This window comes from Astyanax mexicanus, chromosome 4 (genome assembly GCF_023375975.1).
Source record: "Astyanax mexicanus isolate ESR-SI-001 chromosome 4, AstMex3_surface, whole genome shotgun sequence".
Taxonomy (NCBI): domain Eukaryota; kingdom Metazoa; phylum Chordata; class Actinopteri; order Characiformes; family Acestrorhamphidae; genus Astyanax; species Astyanax mexicanus.
In genome coordinates this window covers 41,841,606-41,866,900 of record NC_064411.1, presented here as the reverse complement: position 1 = coordinate 41,866,900, position 25,295 = coordinate 41,841,606, and the positions used below count along the sequence as shown (strand labels likewise).

General features: G+C 37.3%; 2 protein-coding genes and 1 long non-coding RNA gene across 5 annotated transcripts in view; 1 reads left to right on the top strand and 2 right to left on the bottom strand.

Annotated features, from left to right (window-relative positions):
- The window catches only part of ppm1lb (protein phosphatase, Mg2+/Mn2+ dependent, 1Lb), a 129,645-nt gene extending 128,123 nt beyond the window's left edge, over positions 1 to 1,522 (bottom strand). The window contains exon 1 of the mRNA XM_022678792.2: positions 790 to 1,522. Within this exon, the coding sequence (XP_022534513.2) occupies positions 790 to 1,188 (399 nt within the window). The 5' untranslated portion in view covers positions 1,189 to 1,522. The remainder of the gene's footprint in view (positions 1 to 789) is intronic.
- Positions 1,523 to 2,561: 1,039 nt separating this feature from the next.
- nmd3 (NMD3 ribosome export adaptor) lies at positions 2,562 to 16,766 on the top strand. Of its 3 annotated transcripts, XM_015608157.3 has the most exons (17): positions 2,667 to 2,721; positions 2,811 to 2,860; positions 6,779 to 6,824; positions 7,125 to 7,259; positions 8,332 to 8,428; positions 8,519 to 8,599; positions 8,709 to 8,837; positions 9,627 to 9,717; positions 10,591 to 10,669; positions 10,944 to 11,040; positions 11,793 to 11,910; positions 13,140 to 13,285; positions 13,773 to 13,885; positions 15,178 to 15,250; positions 15,454 to 15,560; positions 15,701 to 15,771; positions 16,220 to 16,766. In XM_015608157.3, the coding sequence occupies exons 3-17, from the start codon at positions 6,781 to 6,783 to the stop codon at positions 16,351 to 16,353; spliced, it is 1,515 nt and encodes a 504-aa protein (XP_015463643.3). In that variant the 5' UTR covers positions 2,667 to 2,721; positions 2,811 to 2,860; positions 6,779 to 6,780; the 3' UTR covers positions 16,354 to 16,766. The 3 variants fall into 3 exon arrangements, with proteins under 3 accessions (XP_007258462.3, XP_015463643.3, XP_049334700.1); XM_007258400.4 differs by lacking the exon at positions 2,811 to 2,860 and having other exon boundaries at positions 2,562 to 2,721; XM_049478743.1 differs by lacking the exon at positions 2,667 to 2,721 and having other exon boundaries at positions 2,728 to 2,860.
- Positions 16,767 to 18,402: 1,636 nt separating this feature from the next.
- On the bottom strand, positions 18,403 to 22,754 carry LOC107197872 (uncharacterized). Its single transcript, XR_001518825.3, has 2 exons — positions 21,245 to 22,754; positions 18,403 to 19,463 (listed from the first exon to the last, which is right to left on the bottom strand). It is a non-coding gene; the product is annotated as an uncharacterized LOC107197872 (long non-coding RNA).
- Positions 22,755 to 25,295: the final 2,541 nt, after the last annotated feature.

Genomic DNA, 25,295 nt, shown 5'->3' with positions numbered 1-25,295 from the left:
TACAGAGTATTCTGAAAGTATAGGTAACAGTACTCACTGCTCTCTGGCTTTATCTGTAATTTCTCTAAAGAAAATACTTAATACTCTTAATAGCTAAAATTATCTGAATTTCACAACCTCTTTTTCAAACAACATATTTTTTTTTCAGAGTTGTCACAATAATAAAATTACTTTTTTTTTTTTTTTTACATTTTAGTCCATTTGTTTTCTTTAAAGGGCACTGGCAGTTTTTTGTTGTTTTTTTTTACACAGGAAGACAAAACTACATTGGATTTTGTACTACTAGGGTTACATGACTGCTGGACCCAAAGTGCTTTATTGCTAAAGGGGAGAAGTGAGGGAAAAAATGGGGGTGTTTTGACCGGTAGTGTACATTCACGTAAAACATGTTTTGTTTTTTTTGTTTTTAATGGTGGAATTTTCATTTAAATAGGGTTGTCACAGAAGGACAATTTTTATATCCACAATCTAGTTTACCTATCTGTGCTTATTTGTGTATTCCTCTGTTAATAATATTACCATATAATACTGGTACCTAACTGTATATTTTGTTTTATTACATGATAAGAGCAGAATTATAGCTAGCAAATGTTTAGACCTCTTAATATCCCTGATTTTAAGCTCTGCTAGCTCTGCTCCCAGCTAGCTATCTACCTACCTCTGACCAGGTGGTGATATTATTACACCTGTTCAGGTGACTCCAGGCTCTGGAGCAGGTGAGCCCCACAGTGTAGTAAATATAGCCATTTCCACACCAGCTAGCTAACTACCATGCTCACTCAGCCTTACCTCCCCACCGTGCCCGTCGAAGACCCCGTATATGGAGGGGTGGCTCTTGTTGACCAGGTCTGTGAGCACCTCGAAGCGGTCCTCCATGTGCTCCCTCCGGCCTTGGATGGCGTACACGGCCACGTTGTTGCTCTTGAACTCCCAGGTCTTGGAGAACTCGGCGTCCAGCACGTCCAGACCCCCGAATTTATCGTTCTGCATGATCTCGGCCACCTTCCCCTTCACCATCTTCACCGCGTCCCGGCTGGACTTGACGATGGTCTTCACCTCGTCCGTGTGGAAGAAATAGCTCCATAGAGCCAAGCTGATGCACAGCAGGAACAAGGTCTCCGGTCTTAGCAAGAAATAACGCATGATCCGACCCAGAAGAGACAGCAGGGTCATCGTATCTCCGAGCATTTAGCCACACCAACAATCACACGCACGCTCCGAACCCCCCGCTGCTGCCGCTGCCGCCGCCGTCTGGCTGCTCCGGTTCTGCGGGCAGGTCTCACTCCATCCTCCGCGGAAACGGCTGAACCGAACGGCTGATCTCTAACAGACTGTCCGCATTACAGGCTCTCCTCCTCCAGAGCCGGAGAGCAGCGCTGCAGCCTTCCCGGCCGCGTCGCCTGGCTGTGGGGTAAATCCGGAGCTGCAGAGCCGAAACGGGCTGGAGAGAGGAGTGCTCCCGCCACACAGCGCTGCCTCTCCATATCACACATACACACACACACACAGGCTAATGTCAGCCGGAGGGAAACCCTCCTCTACAGCTCACACACACAACAGTGACACACACCGTGCTAAACATCAACACAACACTCTCCACCTCATCTCAGGCACCTCCAGTTTATATATACATACACTAGTTATTTAACTAACTAGGTTAACTAAGGAGCCCCAATGAGTTAGTGTAGGAAACAAACAAACAAACAAAATGTTTATTTATTAGCTAATGTTTCCAGTGTTTTTACAAACAATGTGTGCATGTATCGGAGGAGGCATGTGCTAGTCTTCACCCTCCTGGGGTTGGGACATCATACATAAGGGGAGTCCTAAGGAGTGGGTTTGGTAATTGGCCGTGTTAATTGGGGGAAAAAAATAGAAATAAAATTAATAAAAAAATGTGGTGTGGTTAAAGATGTCATTATCCTGAGATACTAAAATTATTATTATTTTTAGATACTAAATAATTATTTTCAGATGCTATCTTATTATATTGAGATACTAAGTTATTAATTTGAGATGCAATCTCATTATTTTGAGATACTAAGTCATTCATTTGAGATACTAAGTTATTATTTTGAGATATCATTTGTAGTTCATAATTAGTTTTGTTGAGGAATAAAAGCCTACTAAGTTATTATTTTGAGATGCTATCTTATAATTTTGAGATTCTGTCATTTTCTTGAGATGCCAAATCAAAATCAAATCAAAATACTAAGCCGATATTTTGTGCTACTACTAAGTCGTTATTTTAAGATGCTAAGTCATTATTTTAAGATACCAAGTAATAATTTTCAGAAACTCTTTATTTTGAGATAGTAAATCATTATTTTGAGATGCTGTTATTATTTTTAAACACTCTCATTACTGATATATTAAGTCTTACTTAATATATCAGTTATATTTTGGAATAAATATCCCCCTATTTTGGAAAAGTTGGAAATAATTTTGGAAACTGAATAAATCAAACATAGAATAAAGAATTACTATAAACTATAGAATAAAGGCTTTTATACGGATCTCTCTATTATCTTAAAAAAAGAAAAGTTGCATGACTATAACGAGTCATGATTATAACTATGATTATATACGCGCAGACATGGTTAGTTTATTTTAATCAGGCGCATTCCGGGCTGCTGCTGCTGGGGTCCTTTACCCTGGCACTCGGCTGTAACGTCACCAGCTGGAGGAGCACGTGCGGGTGGAGGCGCTGCTTTTCTCTGAGTAAATATATTTCTATTATTGATATCTAATATAATAAAAGCCGCTGTCTGTTATAGAATATGACCAGTACATTGCTTTAACTTAACCAGCACACAGTTACTGTCTTTATACTCTCTCCGGAACCCGGATACCGCGGAAAGTGAGTAGCTGTTCTGCTAAAGCTGGTTAGCAGGAGAATGTTAATGTGTGTATTTGTTTAGATTTTAGTGCTTTAGCTATGTGTTATTTTATTCTCTAGTTCATTTTACTTAACCCAAAAGGGCCCAGACCCAGTTCTAAATATTGATACAAAATCTAAAATCTTATCAGAGCTAATTATATAGAACGCAAAACATTTTATTAAATATTTTTAATTTTTACAATAGTGGAAACAGAGCGAGAGGCAGTAAGAGCAAAAACTGTCCCTGTCCTGTTGCTGCTGTCTCGCGACACCCACCTACTGTCCCGTGACACTCACGTACTGTCTCGCGACACCCACCTACTGTCTCGCGACACTCACGTACTGTCTCGCGACACTCACGTACTGTCCCGCGACACTCGCCTGCTGTCCTGCGGAGCTCTTTAACTGGCCTGAGAAGCTCAACGACTGTCCTGCGAAGCCTTTTAACTGTACCGTGGAGCTTTTTAACTGTCCTGCGAAGCCCTTTAACTGTCCTGTGGAGCTTTTTAACTGTCCTGTGGAGCTTTTAACTGTCCTGTGGAGCTTTTTAACTGTCCTGTGGAACTTTTTAACTGTACCGTGGAGTTTTTTAACTGTCCTGTGGAACTTTTAAACTGTCCTGCAGTTTTTTTGTAGACCTAATAAAGCAGATTAAATCAAATTATACAATGCAGACGTGGCAAGCAGTTATCCAACACTTATTAAACAAAGTTAAGTTATTACAATATTGTTGTAGATGTATCATGTCATTTTGCTTGACGTTTACTTTAGGAGTTCAGGGGAACATGTTTACCTCGGTGGATGAAATGCAGAGATGAGTGCAGGTGTTGCTGTGAATTCAGAGGATTTAAAATACAGTAATCATGCTGATAAACTGTGTGTCTATTACTATTTCACCCAGTAACATTTGATCTCTCGCTATACCTCTTTAATTCTGAGAACACAGCGGGAAAAGTTTTAACCAGAACCTAAGAAAAGTGTTTTCCCCACTGTTTATTACAGCAGGAGAGGATTAAAAGCACAGTAGTTGCTCAGGTGACCAGCCAACGCCGCTATAGCCAAAAAAAGTTTGATCAATAAAATACTAAAAATATTTAAATTGAATAAAAAAATAATTAATATAAAATAAAAACTCATTTAAAACACAATCAAAGGCTATCTAATAGTACGCAGAATGATATCTGTTTCAGTTTCAAATAATTGAAACAGCTCACCAAAACCTCAACCTATCCTTTATATTTGATTCAATTTATAGGTCCTCACTCATCTTAATTTATTTAACTAAACTGAGTTTTTATTTTTAGCCTCGCTCTGAATTCAGCTCCGCGCTGAGAGAGAGAGAGAGAGAGAGAGAGAGAGAGAGGCACGGCGCAGCGCATTTTGCCTGATATCTCTTGATTAAATATCAATAAATATGTGAATTATTTTTGTAATAATAATAGAAATCTAGCAGGCGTATTATATTTGTGTGAATAACATGAAATGTTTAAAATGAATACAGACATGTAGAAAAAAAACGAAGACAAGCTGTAACCTAGATATAAATAATTATATCTTAATAATAATATAATAATAATATAATAATAATAAATAATATGATATTGTCCATCGGCACAACCCTAATTGTAACTAATACAAGTACACAGTGATGGGATTTTGATGGAATAGGCCAGTGTTTCTCAACCCTGGCCAAGGAGGCCCACTGTCCTGCAGTTTTTGGAGTTGTCCCTGCTTCCAATACACCAGACAATCAGCTGTCAATTATTGTGTTAATGTGGGGCTGTCAAAGTATGACAATTAATAAAATGTGCAGGGCAGTGGCCCTTAAAGACCAGGATTGAAAAACAGTGTAATAAGCAATAGAATAGGCTCTATCAAAAGACCACAAATTAAACGGTGTCACTGAAATCGTTTCATACCTACACTGCAAAAATCTAAATATCAGCAATTGAAATGATATTTTACATTATTTAAGTAATTCAGAGCCCAAAACAAGCACATACGTTTTTTTTCATGATGGTGATTTATGATGACTGATTTATGAATTTAAGTGTAACGCAAACACCTAGATTTTATTGATTATTTTTAAAGAAAATTTACCAAGAAAAAAATAAGCAAAATGCTGTGCAAATGCTTTAACTAAAATTTAGACTTTTAGACTTAATTTAGACTAATTTAGACTTTAATAGAATGTAGATAAACAATAATAAACGAGAATATAGCAAAAAAAAATAATTTATTAATTAGACTGTTCCAGGAACTTATATACAGACACACATAAGTACACACACATCAGAAAAAAATGAATAATAAAAAATATAATTATACCAGAATGTGATATAGAATATAAAAGAGATATATGAGTGTGATAACTGTGAGATTAGGCTAAATACACATGTAATGTGTGTGCAGACATGAACAAGGTCGTTACCTGTGTCCATATTAGTTATTAATTTAAAGTCATACTATTTTTGATATTTGATATTTTGTATTATGACACTGGAAATATTATATAATAGATTTGATGGTCAAATCTAGGGGAATTATCTCATAAGTCTTAAGTCGTCTCAAAAAAACTAAGATAAGACACAATGTATCACATTGCGGCACAGTTAAAAGCTCCACAGGACAGTTAAAAAGCTCTGCAGGACAGTTAAAACAGTTAAAAACCTCCGCGGTACAGTTAAAAAAAAACTCCGCGGTACAGTTAAAAACCTCCACGGTACAGTTAAAAAACCTCCACGGTACAGTTAAAAACCTCCACGGTACAGTTAAAAACCTCCACGGTACAGTTAAAAACCTCCACGGTACAGTTAAAAAACCTCCACGGTACAGTTAAAAACCTCCACGGTACAGTTAAAAACCTCCACGGTACAGTTAAAAACCTCCGCGGTACAGTTAAAAACCTCCACGGTACAGTTAAAAACCTCCACGGTACAGTTAAAAACCTCCACGGTACAGTTAAAAACCTCCACGGTACAGTTAAAAACCTCCGCGGTACAGTTAAAAACCTCCACGGTACAGTTAAAGAGCTCTGCAGGACAGTAGGAGAGTGTCGCAAGACAGTAGAAGAGTGTCTCGGGACAGTAGGTGAGTGTCGCGAGACAGTAGGAGAGTGTCGCGGGACAGTAGGTGAGTGTCGCGGGACAGTAGGAGAGTGTCGCGGGACAGTAGGAGAGTGTCGCGGGACAGTAGCAACAGGACAGGGACAGTTTTTGCTCTTACTGCTGCTGAACAGAGCTGTAAAAGCTAATACCGTTTCTAAAAGAGCTAGTTTCATCTCCAGCACTAACGCAGAAACAGGCACACATTTACACACTGTCAGGATCTTCAGTAGCTATATGTCATTTAGGGACTTTGAGTTAAAATGACAGACAGAATGCTGGAAGGAATTTACACAGACTTTAAAGAGCCTGTGAAGCATACATCACATCATATTTATATATGTTTTAGGTTAATCTGTGCCTTACTTATATTTTGGTTGGTAAACAGTTGCAGAAATAATCATTTAAATAATCATTTTAATCATTTTGTGCCTTTACCAGAGAAATCCAGTGTGAAAAGGATTGGGGTGTAGTGACACAATTTTAAAACTTGTATTTTGAAGTTCTAAAAATCTGGTCAGAACTAGTTACATAGCATGTAAAACATTAATTGATGCATTTAAATTGTTAAAATAGTTGAAGCAGAGCTATATAAGCAAATAATAAACTTTTAAAAGAGCTAGTTTTATCTCCAGCATACTGTCATGTGATGCTCTCAGGATGTTCAGTAGCTATATGTCACTTGGGGACAGAATGCTGTAAGAAATTTATACAGGCTTTAAAGGGTATGTGGAGCATACATCAACATGGGTTATTTTGGGTTAAGAACCTCTCTTTTCTGCTGTCTTCACAGTCATGGAGTACATGCAAGCCCCAGCCACAAGCAGCCATGGGAACATGTGAGTATTACAGGGCAGCAACATTCACTCTCATTTGCAGCAACACTGGGGTGGTCAGTATGGAAACATCTCCAATAAAACAGTAATTCTTTTAACATAATTACACACATGTTAGGTTAACCTCGGCCTGACTTACTTTTTGGGTAATGGGTGGTTCTCCGGGCACCACCTTCTTGAAATTACGTCACAATAATAGGGGTAATAAGAACAGATTTAAAAATAAATTGAATTGGAATGCATGAATATTATGAAGCGATTTTCTTATGTAAACACTAATGTAATGTTGTTTTGTCTCTGTAGCCTTTGCTGCACATGTGGAGTGCCCATTCCTCCAAATCCAGCCAACATGTGCGTCTCTTGCTTGAGAACCCAGGTGGACATCTCTGAGGGAATTCCAAAACAAGTCTCTGTACATTTCTGCAAGCAGTGTGAAAGGTACTTCATTTTTTTATTTGTTCATTGATCAGTCAAGATTGTGTTTTTGTATTGTTTATTAAAGTGTTCAATCTAAGAGGGAACTGCTGAAGGTACTAACAAATACATTTATGTGGAACCATTATTTTTAATGCAGCTTGTCTTCCCATTGTTTAACTCTGGGGTATGCTTTCTCAAGCATAAGTTATGGAGTAAATGTTGTTTCAGCATCGTTGTATCAATGTGGGCATGCAGAATAATCACATTACAGGGCATGTTGGACAAATTTCATTAAATGCTTTATTGATTATGGGGGCATTGAAACTTTATTGATTATTTTCCACGACTTACTTACTTACATTATTATTTAATATAACATCACATTGGATCATTGACTTCTGGTGAATTTTTCGAATATAAAAATATGTATATTTTAAAATAAATCATATTTATTTTTATGTAAGTCATATATAAAATATTACAATAAAAGTCAGTGTCATGCACCCCGGTAGTGACTGACTCATGTTTAAAAAAAGCTAGATCTATTTCCTTAATTGGTAAAGTTTGAAAAAAAATGCTCATTTTGGTTAATTCTTGATGTGCTCTAGACACTCAAGCTGGCAGAGGGCACTGTACTGCATTTATAGCTTCTTCACAGGTCACAGAGATTACTAGCTATTTTGTTTATGCTCGTGCAGAGAAGGAGCATAAAACATTAAAACTACATTAACCTAGGATAATTTGATAGTTATCGTAATTCTTAAAGTAAAAACTACATTTCAGAAATCTTCATTAGCAGTGTGTCTCTAAATAATCTCTGTTTGCTGGGTCATGTAGCCCTAACACTTAACCTTACCCCTCTATCCCTACAAGATTTGGGACACTCTACCTCCTAGGCATAAACATGCAAAACGGAGGGGTAGGGCTAGGGGGTAGAAGCAAAGGGGGAAATGAGATTGGGCCTTAAAGCCTCTAAATCTGAAGCTAATAGCATATTTTCCACACATTTGTTCCAGACTGTTGTAGTTTTAGTGTTTTGTGGGTGAATCATCACTTTGGCCTGACTGACAGCTTCCCTTATCTGCTCCAATAGGTACCTGCAGCCCCCAGGCACATGGATGCAGTGTGCCCTCGAGTCCAGGGAGCTGCTCGCTCTCTGTCTGAAGAAACTGAAGAGCTCAATGACAAAGGTAAGAATAGAAAGTAGTGCTAAAATCACTACCAGCTCTACTGTTTCTATAGTGTGATTGTCTCTAAACGATCTTCCTCATTCTGCCTAGGTCCGGCTCATTGATGCTGGGTTCTTATGGACGGAACCACACTCAAAAAGAATCAAGTTGAAGCTGACCATTCAGAAGGAGGTGCTTTAGCCTGTTCTTAATTACTGATAGAATAATAGAAGGCTATTATTTATAGCTATTGTTTTGGAGCTGTTTGCATGTGATTGGTCACTGGCTGGTTTCTCTGCAGGTCATGAATGGAGCCATCTTACAGCAGGTGTTTGTGGTGGAGTTTGTCATACAGGCACAGATGTGCGATGACTGCCATCGAGTTGAAGCCAAAGACTATTGGAAGGCAGTTGTGCAAGTGAGACAGAAGGTAAGAAGCTGTTGCACTTGAGTGTGCTTGTGATTTAAGCCAGCTATGGAATACTGTGGTATACTACAGCTGGTAAAAATAGAAATAAGATGTGATAAATGCACTAAATGTACTAAAAGTGTCAGTGTAGATCTATAAAAGATTTCTGTACACATCCTGATGTGGTTGCCATTTTTTCAATCCAGGCTAGTTTAGTGTACATAGCTGGTCTACAGTAATAAATGTTTAGGTCTGTGGCGACTTCTCAACGCAATCAACATAATCAGTTACAAAATTTACATAATGCACATTGGTATGTCGCAAATATTAGCCAGATTTGCTCATTTAAAAACAGGGCTTTTGTCCCAATCTGCACACTACCCTAGTAAATAGTTTGTGAAAAATATTGTACCACCATTCACGTGCATTCATAATAAAGTACATAAAGCATACAAGGGTGATATTTGAGGCTCAGCTATGAATCTTTTTAGAAAACTGCTGTGCATGAACACTCATCAAAGACAGCAGCATAACAGCATTGTGTCTTTACCAGCCCATGTTAAAAAGTATTTTTTGCTCCGCTGCTGTTATGGTAAAAATGCTGTTCCATGCACCATCTAACACTATTATTCTCCTTTTTTTTTGTTTTATTTACAGTTTAGTAAATGACTGTTCAAATGAAGAAAGTTTTGAATATATGTAATGTAGAAATATTACCAAAAAAAAATTGTTGTTGGATTCTTTGTTGGTCCATGTTATGTATGTTATTATTTTTTTTTAATTACTGTTTTGTTTTTTGTTTTTTTGTAGACTGTTCACAAGAAGACTTTTTATTATTTGGAGCAGCTGATTCTGAAACACAAGGTGCACCAGAACACACTTCGCATCAAGGAGATTCATGGTATGTTGAGATTCAGGGCATATATCAGGGAAAAAAACTGAATTTAAAATAATTTGTAAAGATATTACTGCTTATGTACTATTCACATCCCAGTCTACATATGAAATCTAAGCTATGAAGAAAACAGCCTATTTTAGTTAATTGGTTCTCTGCTGTCAAAAAAACATTTTAATTAATATGTTGTTTACACTAGCACAGATTAGCCCTGCTATTTACATAGTAGTTCTCGTGTGCTTCTGCTTTGAAGGACAGTTAATCAGAAATTTAAGGAAAATGTATATAATTGAGCTGCAACAATAAGTTAATATAATCGACATTGTTGATAATTAAATTTGTCGACTACAAATTTCATTGTGGATTAATCGCTACTTTGTGACAGTCCTGTATTACACAAAGTGCTGGGGATAGAAGTGCAGTGGGAGATGGGTAAATGTCTCACTCACACAGTTTACACTCAACTTAGTTTGTGTCTCCAAAAGTGCCCAAACATAACAGATTACATATTTACTCACAAATTTTTAGTACTCTCCACATTTAAACAATATTCAGACATTTAAATGCCTTAAAGTCTCATGTTCAGCTGTTTGTATCGTTTTTACAGATAGAGTACATGGCAGAAATAATCGTTGACTAATCAACTAATTAAAAAAAGATAATCATTAGATTAGTCTATATATATATATAGCTTTGACTCACTGACATGTGGAGGCCATATTTGACGTCTCTCCATCTGGAGCGCGTTACAGGGGAACGTTCTGTACGCTCTCGTGTTGGAAGTATGACAGTTGGCAGATAAAACTGTGTACAGCTCTATTTTTAAATGGCTTACTTTTTATGCCCTCTTCCCCCCTTTTTTCCCTTTCCTCTGTTTAGAGGGCATTGATTTTTACTACAGTTCCAAGCAGCATGCCCAGAAGATGGTGGATTTTCTACAGTGCACAGTGCCCTGCAGGTAAGGAGCTCAGAGATTTGACCTTATTTTGCAAGCTGTACCCATTCCCCCTCACAAAAATGTGTCAGGCTCAGACAGTAAAAAATGAATAAGGGTTCACCTGATTCAGTGGAGCTCTGCTTCACATGTGCGTTTAATCAGAATGTTTCACTCTGTAATAAATTCTTCCTTTGAAAAGCAATTTTTTCCACCACATACTAAAAATCGTTTCTTCAGCTGCGTTCAGTTGATTATGAAACAAACTGATGAATGAACTTTTATCTCTGTTGTGAAGATCAAAGGCTTCCCAGCGCCTCATCTCTCACGACGTGCACTCCAATACCTACAACTACAAAAGCACCTTCTCGGTGGAGATTGTGCCCATCTGTAAGGTACGCATCATTACACAGCCTTATCAGTAAAGTTTGTACAGATTTTACATTGCAGTGACTGGGGAGTATTATCATCCCTGACAGTGATTTTTTTTGGGGTGGGTGTGTATGATTGTTAATGTGAGTGTAAGAATACTTGGCTCTGACCAGGCTAAGTAAATAAATGTGAAAATGTGTGGATTTAAAATAATGATTCCCAGACCTGTTTACATTTTACACTCATTGTGTGTAGCAGCTTAGGAATATAATGGTACCCAGAAGTCACATTTAAGTTCACATCAAGGTTACAGTGAGTGTACACAACAAAAATGCTTAAGAAGAAAATCTAGATTTATTTCCCTTTATGTATAACATACATGCAGTTTAGGGCCTCTTGATAAATACTAGTATAAGCACAGCCTTTTGCCTGTAATTAAATTTTTAATTCCATATGTATTTTTGCTGTATACGGCAGGAAAAGAACAGTACCACTGAAAAATCATGAGGGCAGTGTCGTAAATTATTTGATTAGTAGAAAAATAAATTGTGTAAAAACCAGAATGTCAGAAATGATTATTTATTTTCAGCCATTTTACTTTAGACAGAAAACAATAAAAAAAAAAACATGTGCATGTGCTTTCTACACATGACCGACAAGAAAGAGAAAATACATTTAATGCAGGAGGCGCACAATACAGGAGGGACACTATACTAGTCTCATCACATTTGGCATATTTGTGTAACTGATGAACGTATGTCTGTGTGTCTTCTAGGACAACGTAGTGTGCATGTCACCTTGTCTGGCCCAGAGTCTCGGGAACATGGGTCAGGTTTGCGTGTGCATCCAGGTGACCAGCACGGTCCACCTTATCGACCCAAAAACCCTGCAGAGTGAGTACTGCTGGAATTAAACATCATACATTATATTACACACCAGATGCTGGGGTTCCCTTTCCAGTTAACACATGTCGGCTAATAACGTATTGGATTATTTTAAGGGTAGAAAAAGCTGAATAATAATAATAATAAAAAAACACTTCAAAGAAACATAAGTAGTCTTCAGGATTTTTGATTGTTTGTTTTCCTTATGTATAGAGAATTAATTTACTTTTAAATTGACAGTCTGTAGGTTTTGTGAATTTAAAGATCTCTCTGGTAAGAATGTTTGATTGGACGAAGCATGAGGTAGAGTACTTTTAAAACGTGCATTGTGGTGTAGTCTCTCTTCAGAGCGGATAATTCTGGAGTTTCTAGTAAGACATTGTCCTTTTAGCACTGTCTTTTAGCATGCCGGCTCTCTTTAGTTCTATTTTTTTTGTTTATTTTGGGGTATTAATGCTCGAATCAATAGATCTACTGTGATATCTACATGTACACATGAGATCTTGTATCGGCATCAAAAGCAGTGTTGAGGTTGCTAAGGTAAACAGTAAAAGCCATCATGACAATTAAAAAAAAAGGTCCTAGGAGGACCTACCAGGCTCTGTTTTTACATTAAATATGTTAGGCTATGTATGGATGGTTGAAGAAACACCTTGATGCCATTAATGAATGTATATTTGCCCTCTTGGGGCAATACTTGCCTTATTTAGGAATATATCTGCTGTCAATTTAAAATAAATATCTTAAGGATTGCAGCTTTAATTACCAACTTTATGCTGCAGAAAATTGCATATAAATGGATGCATGCATCATGCCATGTTTTTCTTTTATTATTTCTTTACTATATTGTGGTGTTACCATCCAGTCAGCTCATATTGTTACCACCTGTTTTATTGTTTTTAAATTATGAAAAGAAAAAGATGACTTGAATGCTTTATTCATGTGTCCAGTTTTCAACAATGTTCTTTTCCCCAGTGTAATTTATTTCAGCTGAATATTCGTTGTGTATCAGACTGGAATTTTACCATAATGTACCTCGGCTAGTAACAAATAATAGACTAATAATAGCAGTCTAATTTGGCAGAATATTTTAAATACACTGGAAAGCATAGCATCAGCAGTGCACCGTCAGCAGTGCTTAAGATACAGTATATTTTCCTGCTGTGGTCATTTTCTGACCTCTAATAACAGAAGTGGCCAGTTTTGTAGCTCATCACTTTTGTACTATTTGCTTGCAGTTGCAGAAGTGGATGCCAACACTTACTGGCGCTACCCTTTCAACAGCTTATGTAGTCCGAAGCAGCTGGAGGAGTTTATCGTCATGGATATCGACATCATCAGGGACCAGAAACTGGGAGCAGGAGCCGGTCTGAGATCCAATAGAGTAAGGAGTGGGATTGAACCAAAGACAGTCAAAACACAACCTGAAAGAGATGAGAACAGGAGATAACTCTGAGACAGAATCAGTAAATACACTTATTGGCCAAAATATAATATAAATGTTTTGAAATATTATAAAACATATCTAAAATATGTGTCAAAGTGTACTATAAAAAAAAGGTCTGGTATCCTGTTGGCCTATCTGTAGCCTGAATACAACCATGAGATATGCAACCTAGCAGGCCAAGGAAGGGTTGCAATTTAGCAGAAAAATTACTGGTAAATTCTTGCTGTGTGTGGGTGAGCATTATCCTGCTTAAAAATTCCAACTGGAAGCCTTGCTATGAGAAGCTGGAGTTTTTGATGAACTCAGTATGGCTATTTCTTTTCTAGAAAGGCTTTACAAGACAGGTTTTACAAGACCTCTTTTTAATATGGTATTTTAAGCAGCAAATTATAAATGTTGTGTGTGTTTATATGTATTTTAACAGCACACATTGGCTGAGGTGTGGGTTCAGAAGACCTCGGAGATGAACACCAGTCAGCAGTATCACTGTCGCACCTTCTTGGGACACCTGCTCAACATCGGTGACCTGGTGATGGGGTGAGCTATTGAACCTTTTGATCTTTTTTTATTTGTTGATTTTAGTCTCAATCTTGAGCTACACTGTTCTGCACTCTACATCCGTAGTTACTGGTCTAGTACACCACAGTTGTCTTGTTTGTTATTTAAGGATTCAAGGAGATTTTATTGTCATTTCACATCACATGGTACATGAGGTGGAAAAAAAAATTATTCTCACAGTCCAGTTTACACCCAAAGAGCAATTTTGAAATAGATAAATATAAAGACAAAATAAAGCTAAAATTATAAATTAGATAAAAACACAAGTATGTAAATACACAAAATAGAAGGAGCAGGGAAGTAGCAGCAACATGATGTCCAAAGTGCAAATTGCTATAGCAGCATGGATGATTATGAATGAATATAAGTAACATGAAAAATGCATGCTGGAAGCCTTGCCATGAGAAGCAACACATGGTCACAGGATGTGATGCTCATATACTTATATCACTGAGTCGAATGGCTGATATTTTATTTATTTTTAAGTAAAGGCTTATTATTTAAATATGTTACTAATTTCTCTGAGTCTTATTATGTTTATTATTGTAGTAATGAGTTAAGTTGCCATGTCCATTTTAGGGACTCTGGGTCCCTCTATTTTAATTAGGGAATAGAAACCTATATTTACTACATATAAGATATGCACTATATAAACAAAAATATCAGGACACACCTCTTAATTGTTAAGCCCCATTGACAGAGATGTACAAAATCAGTCACCTAATCATGCTGTGTGCTTTACCAAGGTTCTAACAAAGAGCTCAGTCGACTCCAGCAAAGTACAGTTTATTAGGATGGCCCTGCTGCACCAAGTGTTTCCTGACAAGTTCCTGTATATGTAGGTGTCCCAATAGTGTAAATCCCCCTACTGCTATAAATTGCTTTGAAAACCAGTCACTTCTAAAACAAATTTATGCATGTATAGCCTTATTGTGTGCATTTCAAAAAGGATCGCCATTGCTGACATCCGATTGCATCACTCAGGACTACTACATGTCCTTACAGTACATGCATGCAAACATGAACACAGACAAAAAAGACAAGTATCATTTCTATTATATCTGTGAGAAAACCAGTAACAATTTAAATAGAAATGCAAAAAGATGATTATTTTGAGGTTTTATTATTACATATTCATGAAATATGTTGATCTGCATCTAATTTGCAGATTACATGTGATCTACTTGATTTAGCTAAATTAAAGATTAAACATTTTAATGTTGATAACTGTACGTATAGGTCATTGTTTCCTTTCATATCTTGTGTTCCAGCTATGACTTTGCCAACGCTAACTTCAACGACGAGTATCTGAACAAGATGAATCCGCATCACGTTCCTGATGTGGTAAGAATAGACTCAGAATCCTTGTCATAATCCACATAATGAAATTATGGCATTTGTTTGTATCTAAAGTTATACTGCCCCCTAGTGATGTATTAAATGTAGACCTTACTTATTTTATGGTCTCTGTAAAGAAAATAGCTGCCTCTTTAGGAAAATTCAAACTGTAATGTTTTTAGAGAAATATTTTTTTTTCCTATATCCAGGTTCTGATTAAGAAGTGCTACGACAGGGCAAGGAGGATAAAGCGCAGGAACTGGAAGCTGAAGGAACTGGACAGGGATAGAGAAGGCATGGCCTCAGATGATGAGAGGTAAAAAAAAAAAAAATAGTATAGTTTCAAGTTGTTGTTTTTTCTTTGAGGTTAAATTCAGACTATTTAGAACCAGTTAGATTAGTAAATATTGTTTGTTTTTTATTTTTTTTAACAAATTGTGATTTAATCCATTTTAGGCAATACCAAGACTTCTTGGAGGACCTTGAGGAGGATGAGAACCTGAGAAAGAATGTCAACATCTTCAGAGGTGAGAAGGCCAACCACTACTAAAGACACAAGACTAGAGAAGCCTAATACCTAAAACCATATGCAGTTTCTTTTAAAAATCTAAGTAAAATTGTTAAAAACAAAAATAGACAGATAATAGCCACACTGATATTTAACAAAAACAGAAGGATTGCGTTACGCATGTGTTACTCCTCATGTCCGATGCCTCAGGATGGTGTTGTAGAGGTTTCTCATTGTATCCTGTGATAATTCATCCCATGCAGCTTGAATATTAATGCAGTTACCACAGATTTTGTGGTGCATCTCATTAATGTAACATTGGGCTGTCAATGAGTCTAATGTAGACCTAGTCACAAAAAATGTGCAGGCATGTTATAGTTTGTTAACTGTAGGATTCCTTCGTAACATCACTTTTTCTTCTTCTTCTTTTTCTTCTTCTTCTTCTTTTGTGTGTCTGTGATTTTTAGATGCCTCCAAGATTCCTGTTGAGAGCGACACTGATGATGAGGGCGCTCCACGGATCTCTCTGGCTGAGATGCTTGAAGACCTGAGTCTCAATGATGCCACTGGAGGAGAGGGTGCAGACATGATGACCGATTAGATATCTGAGAGAAGAGAACACAGAGTGTCAAGAATATATGCAGGATTCACAAGATTTATCTCTGAAAGTAGCTTGATTTAAGTGGGTTGAAACAATGAATTCCAGCCTAAGACTGGTCTGGCTGTTCCCATAAGGTTTGGCTTTACCCTGCTGTGAAAGATTTGATAATTAAGTAGCTGATAAATTGAATCATGTGTTCCTCAGGTTGTCTTCTTACTACAGACACTGTCTGTTTCACCTTTTGTATTACTATACAAAAACCTATAATAATCTAATGCTATATATTAAAATAGCAATATTAATTCAAGGTTATTCTTGTGAAAGTCTTGATTAAAGTGCTCAGAGTGGTGGTTGTGTGCTGTAATGATGTTAAGTGCTGCTTCAACTTAACAAATAAATGAAGAAAATCCTGATCTTTTGCGTGTTTCTTTATTATTAACATGGCTTAAATATATTTTGGTTGCACCCGGACATGCTAGAAGTCATGAGATAGCAGTGTTTGTATATACAGCTCTGAATCAGTTTCTGAATCAGTTTTTCTGATTTTACTATTTATAGGTATATGTTTGAGTACAATGAACATTGTTTTATTCTATAAACTACGGACAACGTCTCTCCCAAATTCCTAATAAAAATATTGTCATTTAGAGCATTTATTTGCAGAAAAAGGAAGTGGCTAAAATAACTAAGAACACAGAGCTTTCAGATCTCAAATAATGCAACAAAAACAAGTTCATGTTCATAAAGTTTTAAGAGTTCAGAAATCAATATTTGGTGGAATAACCCTGGTTTTCATACATCTTGGCATGTCCTCCTCCACCAGTCTTACACACTGCTTTTGGATAACTGGGGCAAAATTCAAGCAGATCAGCTTGGTTTGTTGGCTTGTGATCATCCATCTTCCTCTTGATAATATTCCATGTTTTCAATTTGGTAAAATCAAAGAAAAGAAATCTTTTTTTTTTTTCAGAGCTGTATACTGATATTGCAGAATTAGTTCCTGTCCCATGATCTGGCATACACTCAAGCATGCAGTAATCAACAAACACTGCCAGGAGGCAGCAAGGTTGTAGTGAAGAGATCCAGGCCTTTTTACCATGGCACTGTTGCATCATGGCATATGTCCAACACATTGGACATGATGAGTTTGTCTCTAGAGATTAAAGGCCACTACATAGCTTCACCTGCAAAATGTAAGGTCACACAAGCTCAGAGAACGGTACCGCCAAGTTCAGAATTGCTTTATATGGAAAATTCCCTCACAGACAGGCCCTTGGAGCCAGTTATGCCTGGTGTGAGCTATGTAATTATAATAGGGAATTTTACTACACCATCTGGCGTTTTGATGGTGTCCTCCTGTCATCCATTACCTGCCTGTATGTTTTGTGGCAGTGAATATCTGGTGGAGGAATAATGTTGCTGGCCTGTTATTAATGGTTTAAAAATAGCCTTAGTATGGAGACACCTGCTTCTAGCCTTTGTTGGAGCAATAGTCTCTACTGTCCAAGAAAGATATCATAGTAGTTTTTTTTTTTACTAGAACTGCTGTGAGAGGATTTGATTGCAACCAGCAACAACTAACAGCAGGATGGTCACCAGCCCACCTTGTCATCCCCAGCTGTCAAACTGTCATATCAGAAAAAAAAAAATATATATATATATATATATATCCTCCAAAAGTACTTGAACAGTGAGGCCAATCCCTATTTTTTATCTAGACTGAATACATTTTGGTTTCATATTAAAATATGAATATCAGACAAAATATCAACATTTCAGGATCTGTTACATAATAAAATGAATAAGATCAATGTGTCAAATACTTCTTATTGCAGTAACTCACTGCAGAACATTATGATCCAACTGCAGTAAAATCAGAAGCAAAGAACAATAATGGAAGTCTTTTTTTTAACTACAAATATTTCAATAGAAATATTATACAATATTAACTGCATTCACTAGAGACTATTAATTCTTTCATCAAGTTCATCTTATGTTAACCAAATAAGTCTTTAATAATTTCATATGTAACATATCCGAAGAGAGAAATGGACGTCAGACATCAATGCTTTATTAACAACCTGTAACAAAACTGTGCAAACAGGATTAAACATTTAGCAGCATTCAGAAAGTTGTAATTAAAATGACTAAAAAGGATTAAAAAGGACTGTGGAACAGAGGCTGCACCTTCAGATAAGCTCATGACATTTAAGCTGACACTATAAGATTGCCATTCATTTCCAGGTCAATCCAACACTTTATGACTTATGTTCAGTTTTTTTTTTTATTCATGACAAATGGACCAACATAAGTGTTTTAAATTCTTAACTGCAGGAGATGTGAACGTGACAGCAACATAAATAAAATCGTTCATGCTTTCTGATCCACGTAATGATCTCCAGCTTACCCTTTCCGTTTAGCACATTTATGATTTTTTGCATTATCAGAGTGCCTGAAGCTCCGCCCACACTTTGTGCAGAAATATGGCATCTCCCCCGTGTGAATGAGTTGGTGTCGTTTAAAATTACTTCGGTCCCTGAAAGCCACTCCACAATTCACACAATAAAACGGTTTCTCTCCGGTGTGAATACGCTGATGCCGTTTAAGGTTCTGTTTGTCGCCGAAATTCTCTCCACACTGTAAACAGGGATACGGTTTCACTCCTGTGTGAACGCGCTGGTGTTCTTTGAGGTACAGAAGTCTTGTCAAACGCTTCCCACATTCTGTGCACTGATACGGCTTCTCTCCCGTGTGAATGCGCTGGTGCCTCTGGAGATGACTCAGTCTAGCAAAACTCTTCCCGCACTCCAAGCAGTGATACGGTTTCTCCCCTGTGTGAACGCGCTGGTGCAGTTTCAGAACGTCTGGTCTGGAGAAAATCTTCCCACACTCCAAGCACTGGGAGATTCTTTTCTTGCCGGTGTTTCTCTTTGTTTTTCTGCTTGGCGTCTCAGAATTGAGATTACAGGGAGTTTTTTCTGCGTCTTTGAACATCGTGGATTCTATATTTTCACGTTTAACCTCTCCTAATTTCAGCATTCGTTTCAGCATTCGTTTCTCTTGGTGACCACCACTCCTGTATACATTTACGGGGGTCAGTTTAAAGTGCCCTGGAAAAAAAAAAAAGAAATAGTTAGTGAAATGTTAAAAAAAAAAAAAAAAACTTAAAAAGCAACCAAAGTATGAGAACATACAACAGCACTGTACAAGATTTCAGTGCTTTTTGGCAATACTGTATACTGTGTAGATAACTGTGGAGTCCATGCTTGGCTTAAGTTTATCTTTATCTGCTCCAGAGTCCTATTCTATTATAAATACTTCTCTACAAGGACTAGACAAGATTTGTGTGCATTTGCACATCTGTGTCAGCAATGGGTGAACCTTAAAGACGTAAGATCAGACCTGTCACCTAGGCATTGTACGGCCCGCGGGCCACAATGTGAGTAATGTTTATAAATTAGAAGCGAAAATAACTTCTTTCGCGTCTAAATGGTGTATTACGGTAGCTCTGGATGAGCAGATGCTCGCGCTTCTTGTGCAAAGACTGAATGGAACAGAAACTAGTTTTACAGCTAAATAACCATGATTTAACCAGGTCTCATCAGCTAATATTCACCAGAACAAAACTGCCTATCTGTAGAACCGTGTTACATTTTAGAAATGTTTGGAGTCATTTTAAATAAGAAGATCAAATGGTTATCAAAGATAACAACTTAAGTCTTAAATAACCTTGTTAATTGTATTCATTATGTGTGTTTTCAGTAATAATACAGATAAATAAGACAATAAGACAAAACAGGAACATCAAAGGGTTATTATATCACACCGCTACATTTTTAAAGATCTCATTCTCATGTATTCAAGATATTTGTACCAAGGGATATTACTGTATCATTTTGGAGTTATAGGATACCAAACCTAGAAAATATATATTCAGTTGTTCATGAAACAGATTTGATCACTTCCACATCAGATATTCAGCCCAACTTTAATACACTTGTCTAAGCACAAAACAGGTTAGATTTCTCCCACTGAACACAAAAAGAACTGAAATAGAACAAACATACAAAAGCCTTTATTGCATTCTTTTGGTATACAATTAATGGTGCTGGTCTTTTGAAAAAAAAATATTTTTGTGTAAAAGTGTGTAGCTGATAGTGCTGCTAGTCTTTAAACACTGTTAATGTTGCACCTTTAAAAAAAATCATAAATGTTAGTTAATTATTTATATAAATTATGTGCTCAACATTTTCTTACATTGCTGAAATGTTTAATGTACTGCTCTTTATTAAGTTAAAGCAATAATGGTCTTTAAAAAACTTGCTATTTTGTGTCCGGTTGTGGTGCTAGTCAAAACAATGCAAAATATTTACAGTTTTCTAAACTGAACCATCACATGTTTATTAAATAATTATATAATCCAACACATTTTATTGCATCATTGTAATGTTTCATTTATTGTTTGTTTGTTTATATGAAAAGGGATACTATAAATTCTGTATAGGCCTACAATATATAATTATATAGTATTGTAGTCTTGCCTTCTAAAACCGTTCCAATTTCTCATGTGGCCCCTTTAGAAAATTAATTGCCCACCCCTGCCTTAAAGAGAGATATTTAAGATCACATATTTTAATGAACAGACAGACAGGCGGATCCAACAAGCTAAAAATTAACCTACCTTTGTAACTTTGTAGGTGAGCGAACTAACAGCTAGTTTGGGAGAAGTAGGGTTAGGGAGTTCAAAAAGCTAAGCTTAGTTAGGTTAGTAGTTCTAGTTATTGCTAACTTTAAACAGAAACGAGCTCAGAATCACAGAAAAGGAAATGCTTGCTCAAATCGTGAATATATATTTATATTCAGACCAAAAAACACAGGAAGACACACTCACCCGCTGCTCCTGGTCTGCATCAAAGAGACGCTGCTGCTTCACCATGGTGACTCGGTCAGCTGGGTGCTTGTTTTCCCGCGCTGCCACAGGCTGTGAAACGTAGCACAGCTCCACCTGCTGCTCTGGAGGTAATGTACAGTACCAGTCAAAGGTCTGGACAAACATCTTCTCTCATTCAATGTGTTTTCTTTCTTTTTATGATTTTTCTCTACATTGTACATTTATTATTAAATACATTGAATGCCATACAGAAACATGTGGAATTATGTAGGAAAGAAAAAGTGTTAACTAACCCATAATATGTTCTAAACGTTAGATTCTTCTTACTTGCAAAGTTTGTTTTTTAGCAGCTTGAAGGACTGGAACTGCCAAACAATAGTTGCTGCTTTTTCTTCACGTTGTGAAGCTCCGGCTCCTCCCAAATCACCATCTCAGTTGATCAGCTTTATGTCAGGGGATTGTGTTTACCACGTAATTTTATATGTGCCCCTTTATTGTATTTATGTGTTTAATATTAATGAGTTTTGTATTGCGTTAGTTTTTTTTACAAAATAGTCTCTGTTTATTTATTAAGATTAGTCACTAAATTAGCTCAGAACTTTCAGAACAAAGTGAAGTTTCAAGTCGTGCAATTTGTAACTAGAGTCCACGTTACGGTAGGCAACCTTCTGTGATCTTCAGGATTATGTGTTTTTATATATTTTTATTTTTTTTAATTTATGGCACCAGGACATTAGGAGTTAAAATGCACGGTTAGTAGACTGTTCTCGTGTGTGCCAAAGGGGTCTTAGTGTGTTAGATCGAACTATACAAGGTGACGAATAATCAGATTAATACATTGTATTTGGTCCACCCCCTGAGATTAGGCTGCGCGCCTTTATGCACGGGCTGCAATTTTACCACGAAATGCGCTTTTACGCACGGAATGCGCCTTTACGCACAGAATGCGCTTTTACGCACGGAATGCACTTTTACGCATGGAATGCGCTTTTACGCACAGAGTGCACTTTTACACAAGTTTGTGCGCTCTTTTATGCAGTTTGTGCACTTCTACATACCATGAACAGTCTCATTAAAGTCTGAAATACACTCAACAATAAATATTCTTTTTTTTAAGTCTTGAGTCAAGTGTTAATTTGTGGCATATTAAGTAATAATACAATTAAAAAAATAAATAGCAATTTACCTAAAAAAAAGTATCTTTGCTACCATCGCCTAAAATATTAGCTGATTCCTCTGTAGCTAAGGTAACTTCCTGTATGTATATATGCAAGTAATTAAGTAAATAAAATGCTAAATTATCTGTACTTCTGGTTAAAGCTTATTCTTACAAATAAACCTTTATTACAACAATAAAATATGCCAGTTTGATCTTTTGAACGAGAGGGGGTTTGATCCTCAAACGGCAACTGTCAACAGGAAGTGACACCTACTGGCACCTGCCTTTCAGGAGTGGCACTGGCCACGAACGCTACTGGCCAGCGGCGCTCGCTAGCGGCATCTGCCATTCAGAAACGGATACGCCGCTTAGCAAAGACACTTGCCACAGCTCCTGTGGCTTTGCACACAGCCATACGCGATCGGGCATATTAATTTTCAGGAATGTGTCGTTCACAGCTTAGTTGGTAGTTGGATTTATTATTTTTTAACGAGCAGATTACACGTTTGTTTTGGACTTCCATGGACAGCTAATGGGCTATTTTGGACGTGTTTGTGGTAACATGATTTAATAGAGCAATTGTGGTAAAGGTAATTTAAATGCTTATTAAAAACAGGAGAAAGTCGGGCTTGTGTCCATGTTTTATTTATTTTTTGGTTCGCGGGCAAAGATCCAATTTTTTATGTGCACGTATTATGTAACAATACTACTGTCTCACTCATAGGCACCTGCCTTTCAGTAGAGGCCACAGCGAGCTCCTGTGGCACATGCCATTAGATAACAATTAGGTTGTTTGGTTTTATAACACTACGAAATCTTTTTTTTTATATATTTTTAGGTTTGGTGTCCAATTACTCCAAAAATATTACTTGATATGCATGACAATAATAGTATGGAATGAGGGAGACAGTAGTACTGTTACATAATACGTGCACATAAAAAATTGGATCTTTGCCCGCGAACCAAAAAATAAATAAAACATGGACACAAGCCCGACTTTCTCCTGTTTTTAATAAGCATTTAAATTACCTTTACCACAATTGCTCTATTAAATCAAGTTACCACAAACACGTCCAAAATAGCCCATTGTTTACGGTGGCCGAGAAAGCCCAGCGCAGTGCAAATTGAAAAGCGCTGCAAAAGCACAAAACACATCCATCAAAATTACAACACAGGCGCAGCAAATAGAAAAACGCGCTGCAAAAAGAAAAACGCGCTGCAAATAGAAAAACGCGCTGCAAATAGAACCACAACACAACGGAAGTGAGTCACAACACAATGGAATTTTCCCGGGGGACCTTAAAAGATGCTGTACCAGCTGTATACAAAGGACAATAAGTGGCAAACAAGCTTCTGAAAAGTAAGTTATGTTTATTAAAAGTTCTGCTTCACAAAACGCCTTGTTTGCCACTTATTGTCCTTTGTACACACAGTGAAGTCCGAGACGTTACTGAAGACGCAGCTGGTACAGTATCTTTTAAGGTCCCCCGGGAAAATTCCGTTGTGTTGTGACTCACTTCCGTTGTGTTGTGGTTCTATTTGCAGCGCGTTTTTCTATTTGCAGCGCGTTTTTCTAGTTGCAGCGCGTTTTTCTATTTGCTGCGCCTGTGTTGTAATTTTGATGGATGTGTTTTGTGCTTTTGCAGCGCTTTCCAATTTGCACTGCGTTGGGCTTTCTCGGCCACCGTACATTGTCCATGGAAGTCCAAAACAAACGCATAATCTGCTCGTTAAAAAATAATAAATCCAACTACCAACTAAGCTGTGAACGACACATTCCTGAAAGTCTTCAAATTAATATGCCCAAACGTATGGCTGTGTGCAAAGCCACAGGAGCTGTGGCAAGTGTCTTTGCTAAGCGGCATGTATCCGTTTCTTAATGGCAGATGCCGCTAGCGAGCGCCGCTGGCCAGTAGCGTTCGTGGCCAGTGCCACTCCTCAAAGGCAGGTGCCAGTAGGTGTCACTTCCTGTTGCCACAGTTGAATGGCAGGTGCCAGTGGGTGTCACTTCCTGTTGCCAGTTGCCGTTTGAGGATCGAACCCTTACTGTTTTGAACACAAATAAAATTACCATTGACATGATTCTCCGTTTTCCATTAACCACGTGAGGCACAACATGTTTTTTATTTAAAAACAGAATTTATTTTGCTTTGTTGGGGTCCTGTATTATATAAAACATGTCAAAAATAATACAATTAAAACAACAAAAAACGCTTGTGGGTTCACCCTGTGGAATTAGCATAGGATATTTAAAATAAACCGGCCCTGTTTGAATCTTTACAGCGTTCAGAATCAACACATTTTTACACTGCAAATTGACGACACAGCTTCGAAGCTCTGGATTTAGCAAACATCCCTAGTTTAAGAATGGTTATGCAAGTCACAAATCAACACAATGCTCTATCTAGGATTTATGGAGGCTTTTGGAGCACAGACAGTAATGCTTAATGTAAACGCCACTTTTTGTTGTTTTCTCATCAGCGATGTGCAGCAATGCAAAGTGATTTTCCAACAGCAGAAACCCTTATACAGATGCAGAACTCTCAGCTGAGTTTTGATTATGAACATTTTAAAGTCTTAAAGGAGTTCCTAGAGGTGCTGAAAAAGTCATGCAATTTAGAAATGACATTTGTACAACAGTCGTGTTTTGTATTGCGTTTGTTTGAAAATACGATTTGTACATAATATTCCTGTTTATTTATAAAACTAGCTTTACTAGCTCAGACACTGAGAACCATCAGAACAAAGTCAAGTTTCAAGGCACGAAATTTGTGTCTAGAGTCAGGGGCGTAGCAGCAAATTCTTGGCCCTGTACACTCTCAATGTCAGTGGGCCCCTATCCATGCCAGTACACAAAGAACTGGAACAAATCAGGATTTTCATGGGCCCCTC

Coding starts and splice junctions, on each gene's coding strand:
- nmd3 (XM_007258400.4), top strand. CDS start 2,565: ATGATTATAACTATGATTATATACGCGCAGACATGGTTAGTTTATTTT. Junction 8,429..8,518: donor TGAAGAGCTCAATGACAAAG/GTAAGAATAGAA, acceptor CATTCTGCCTAG/GTCCGGCTCATTGATGCTGG. Junction 13,286..13,772: donor CCGGTCTGAGATCCAATAGA/GTAAGGAGTGGG, acceptor GTATTTTAACAG/CACACATTGGCTGAGGTGTG.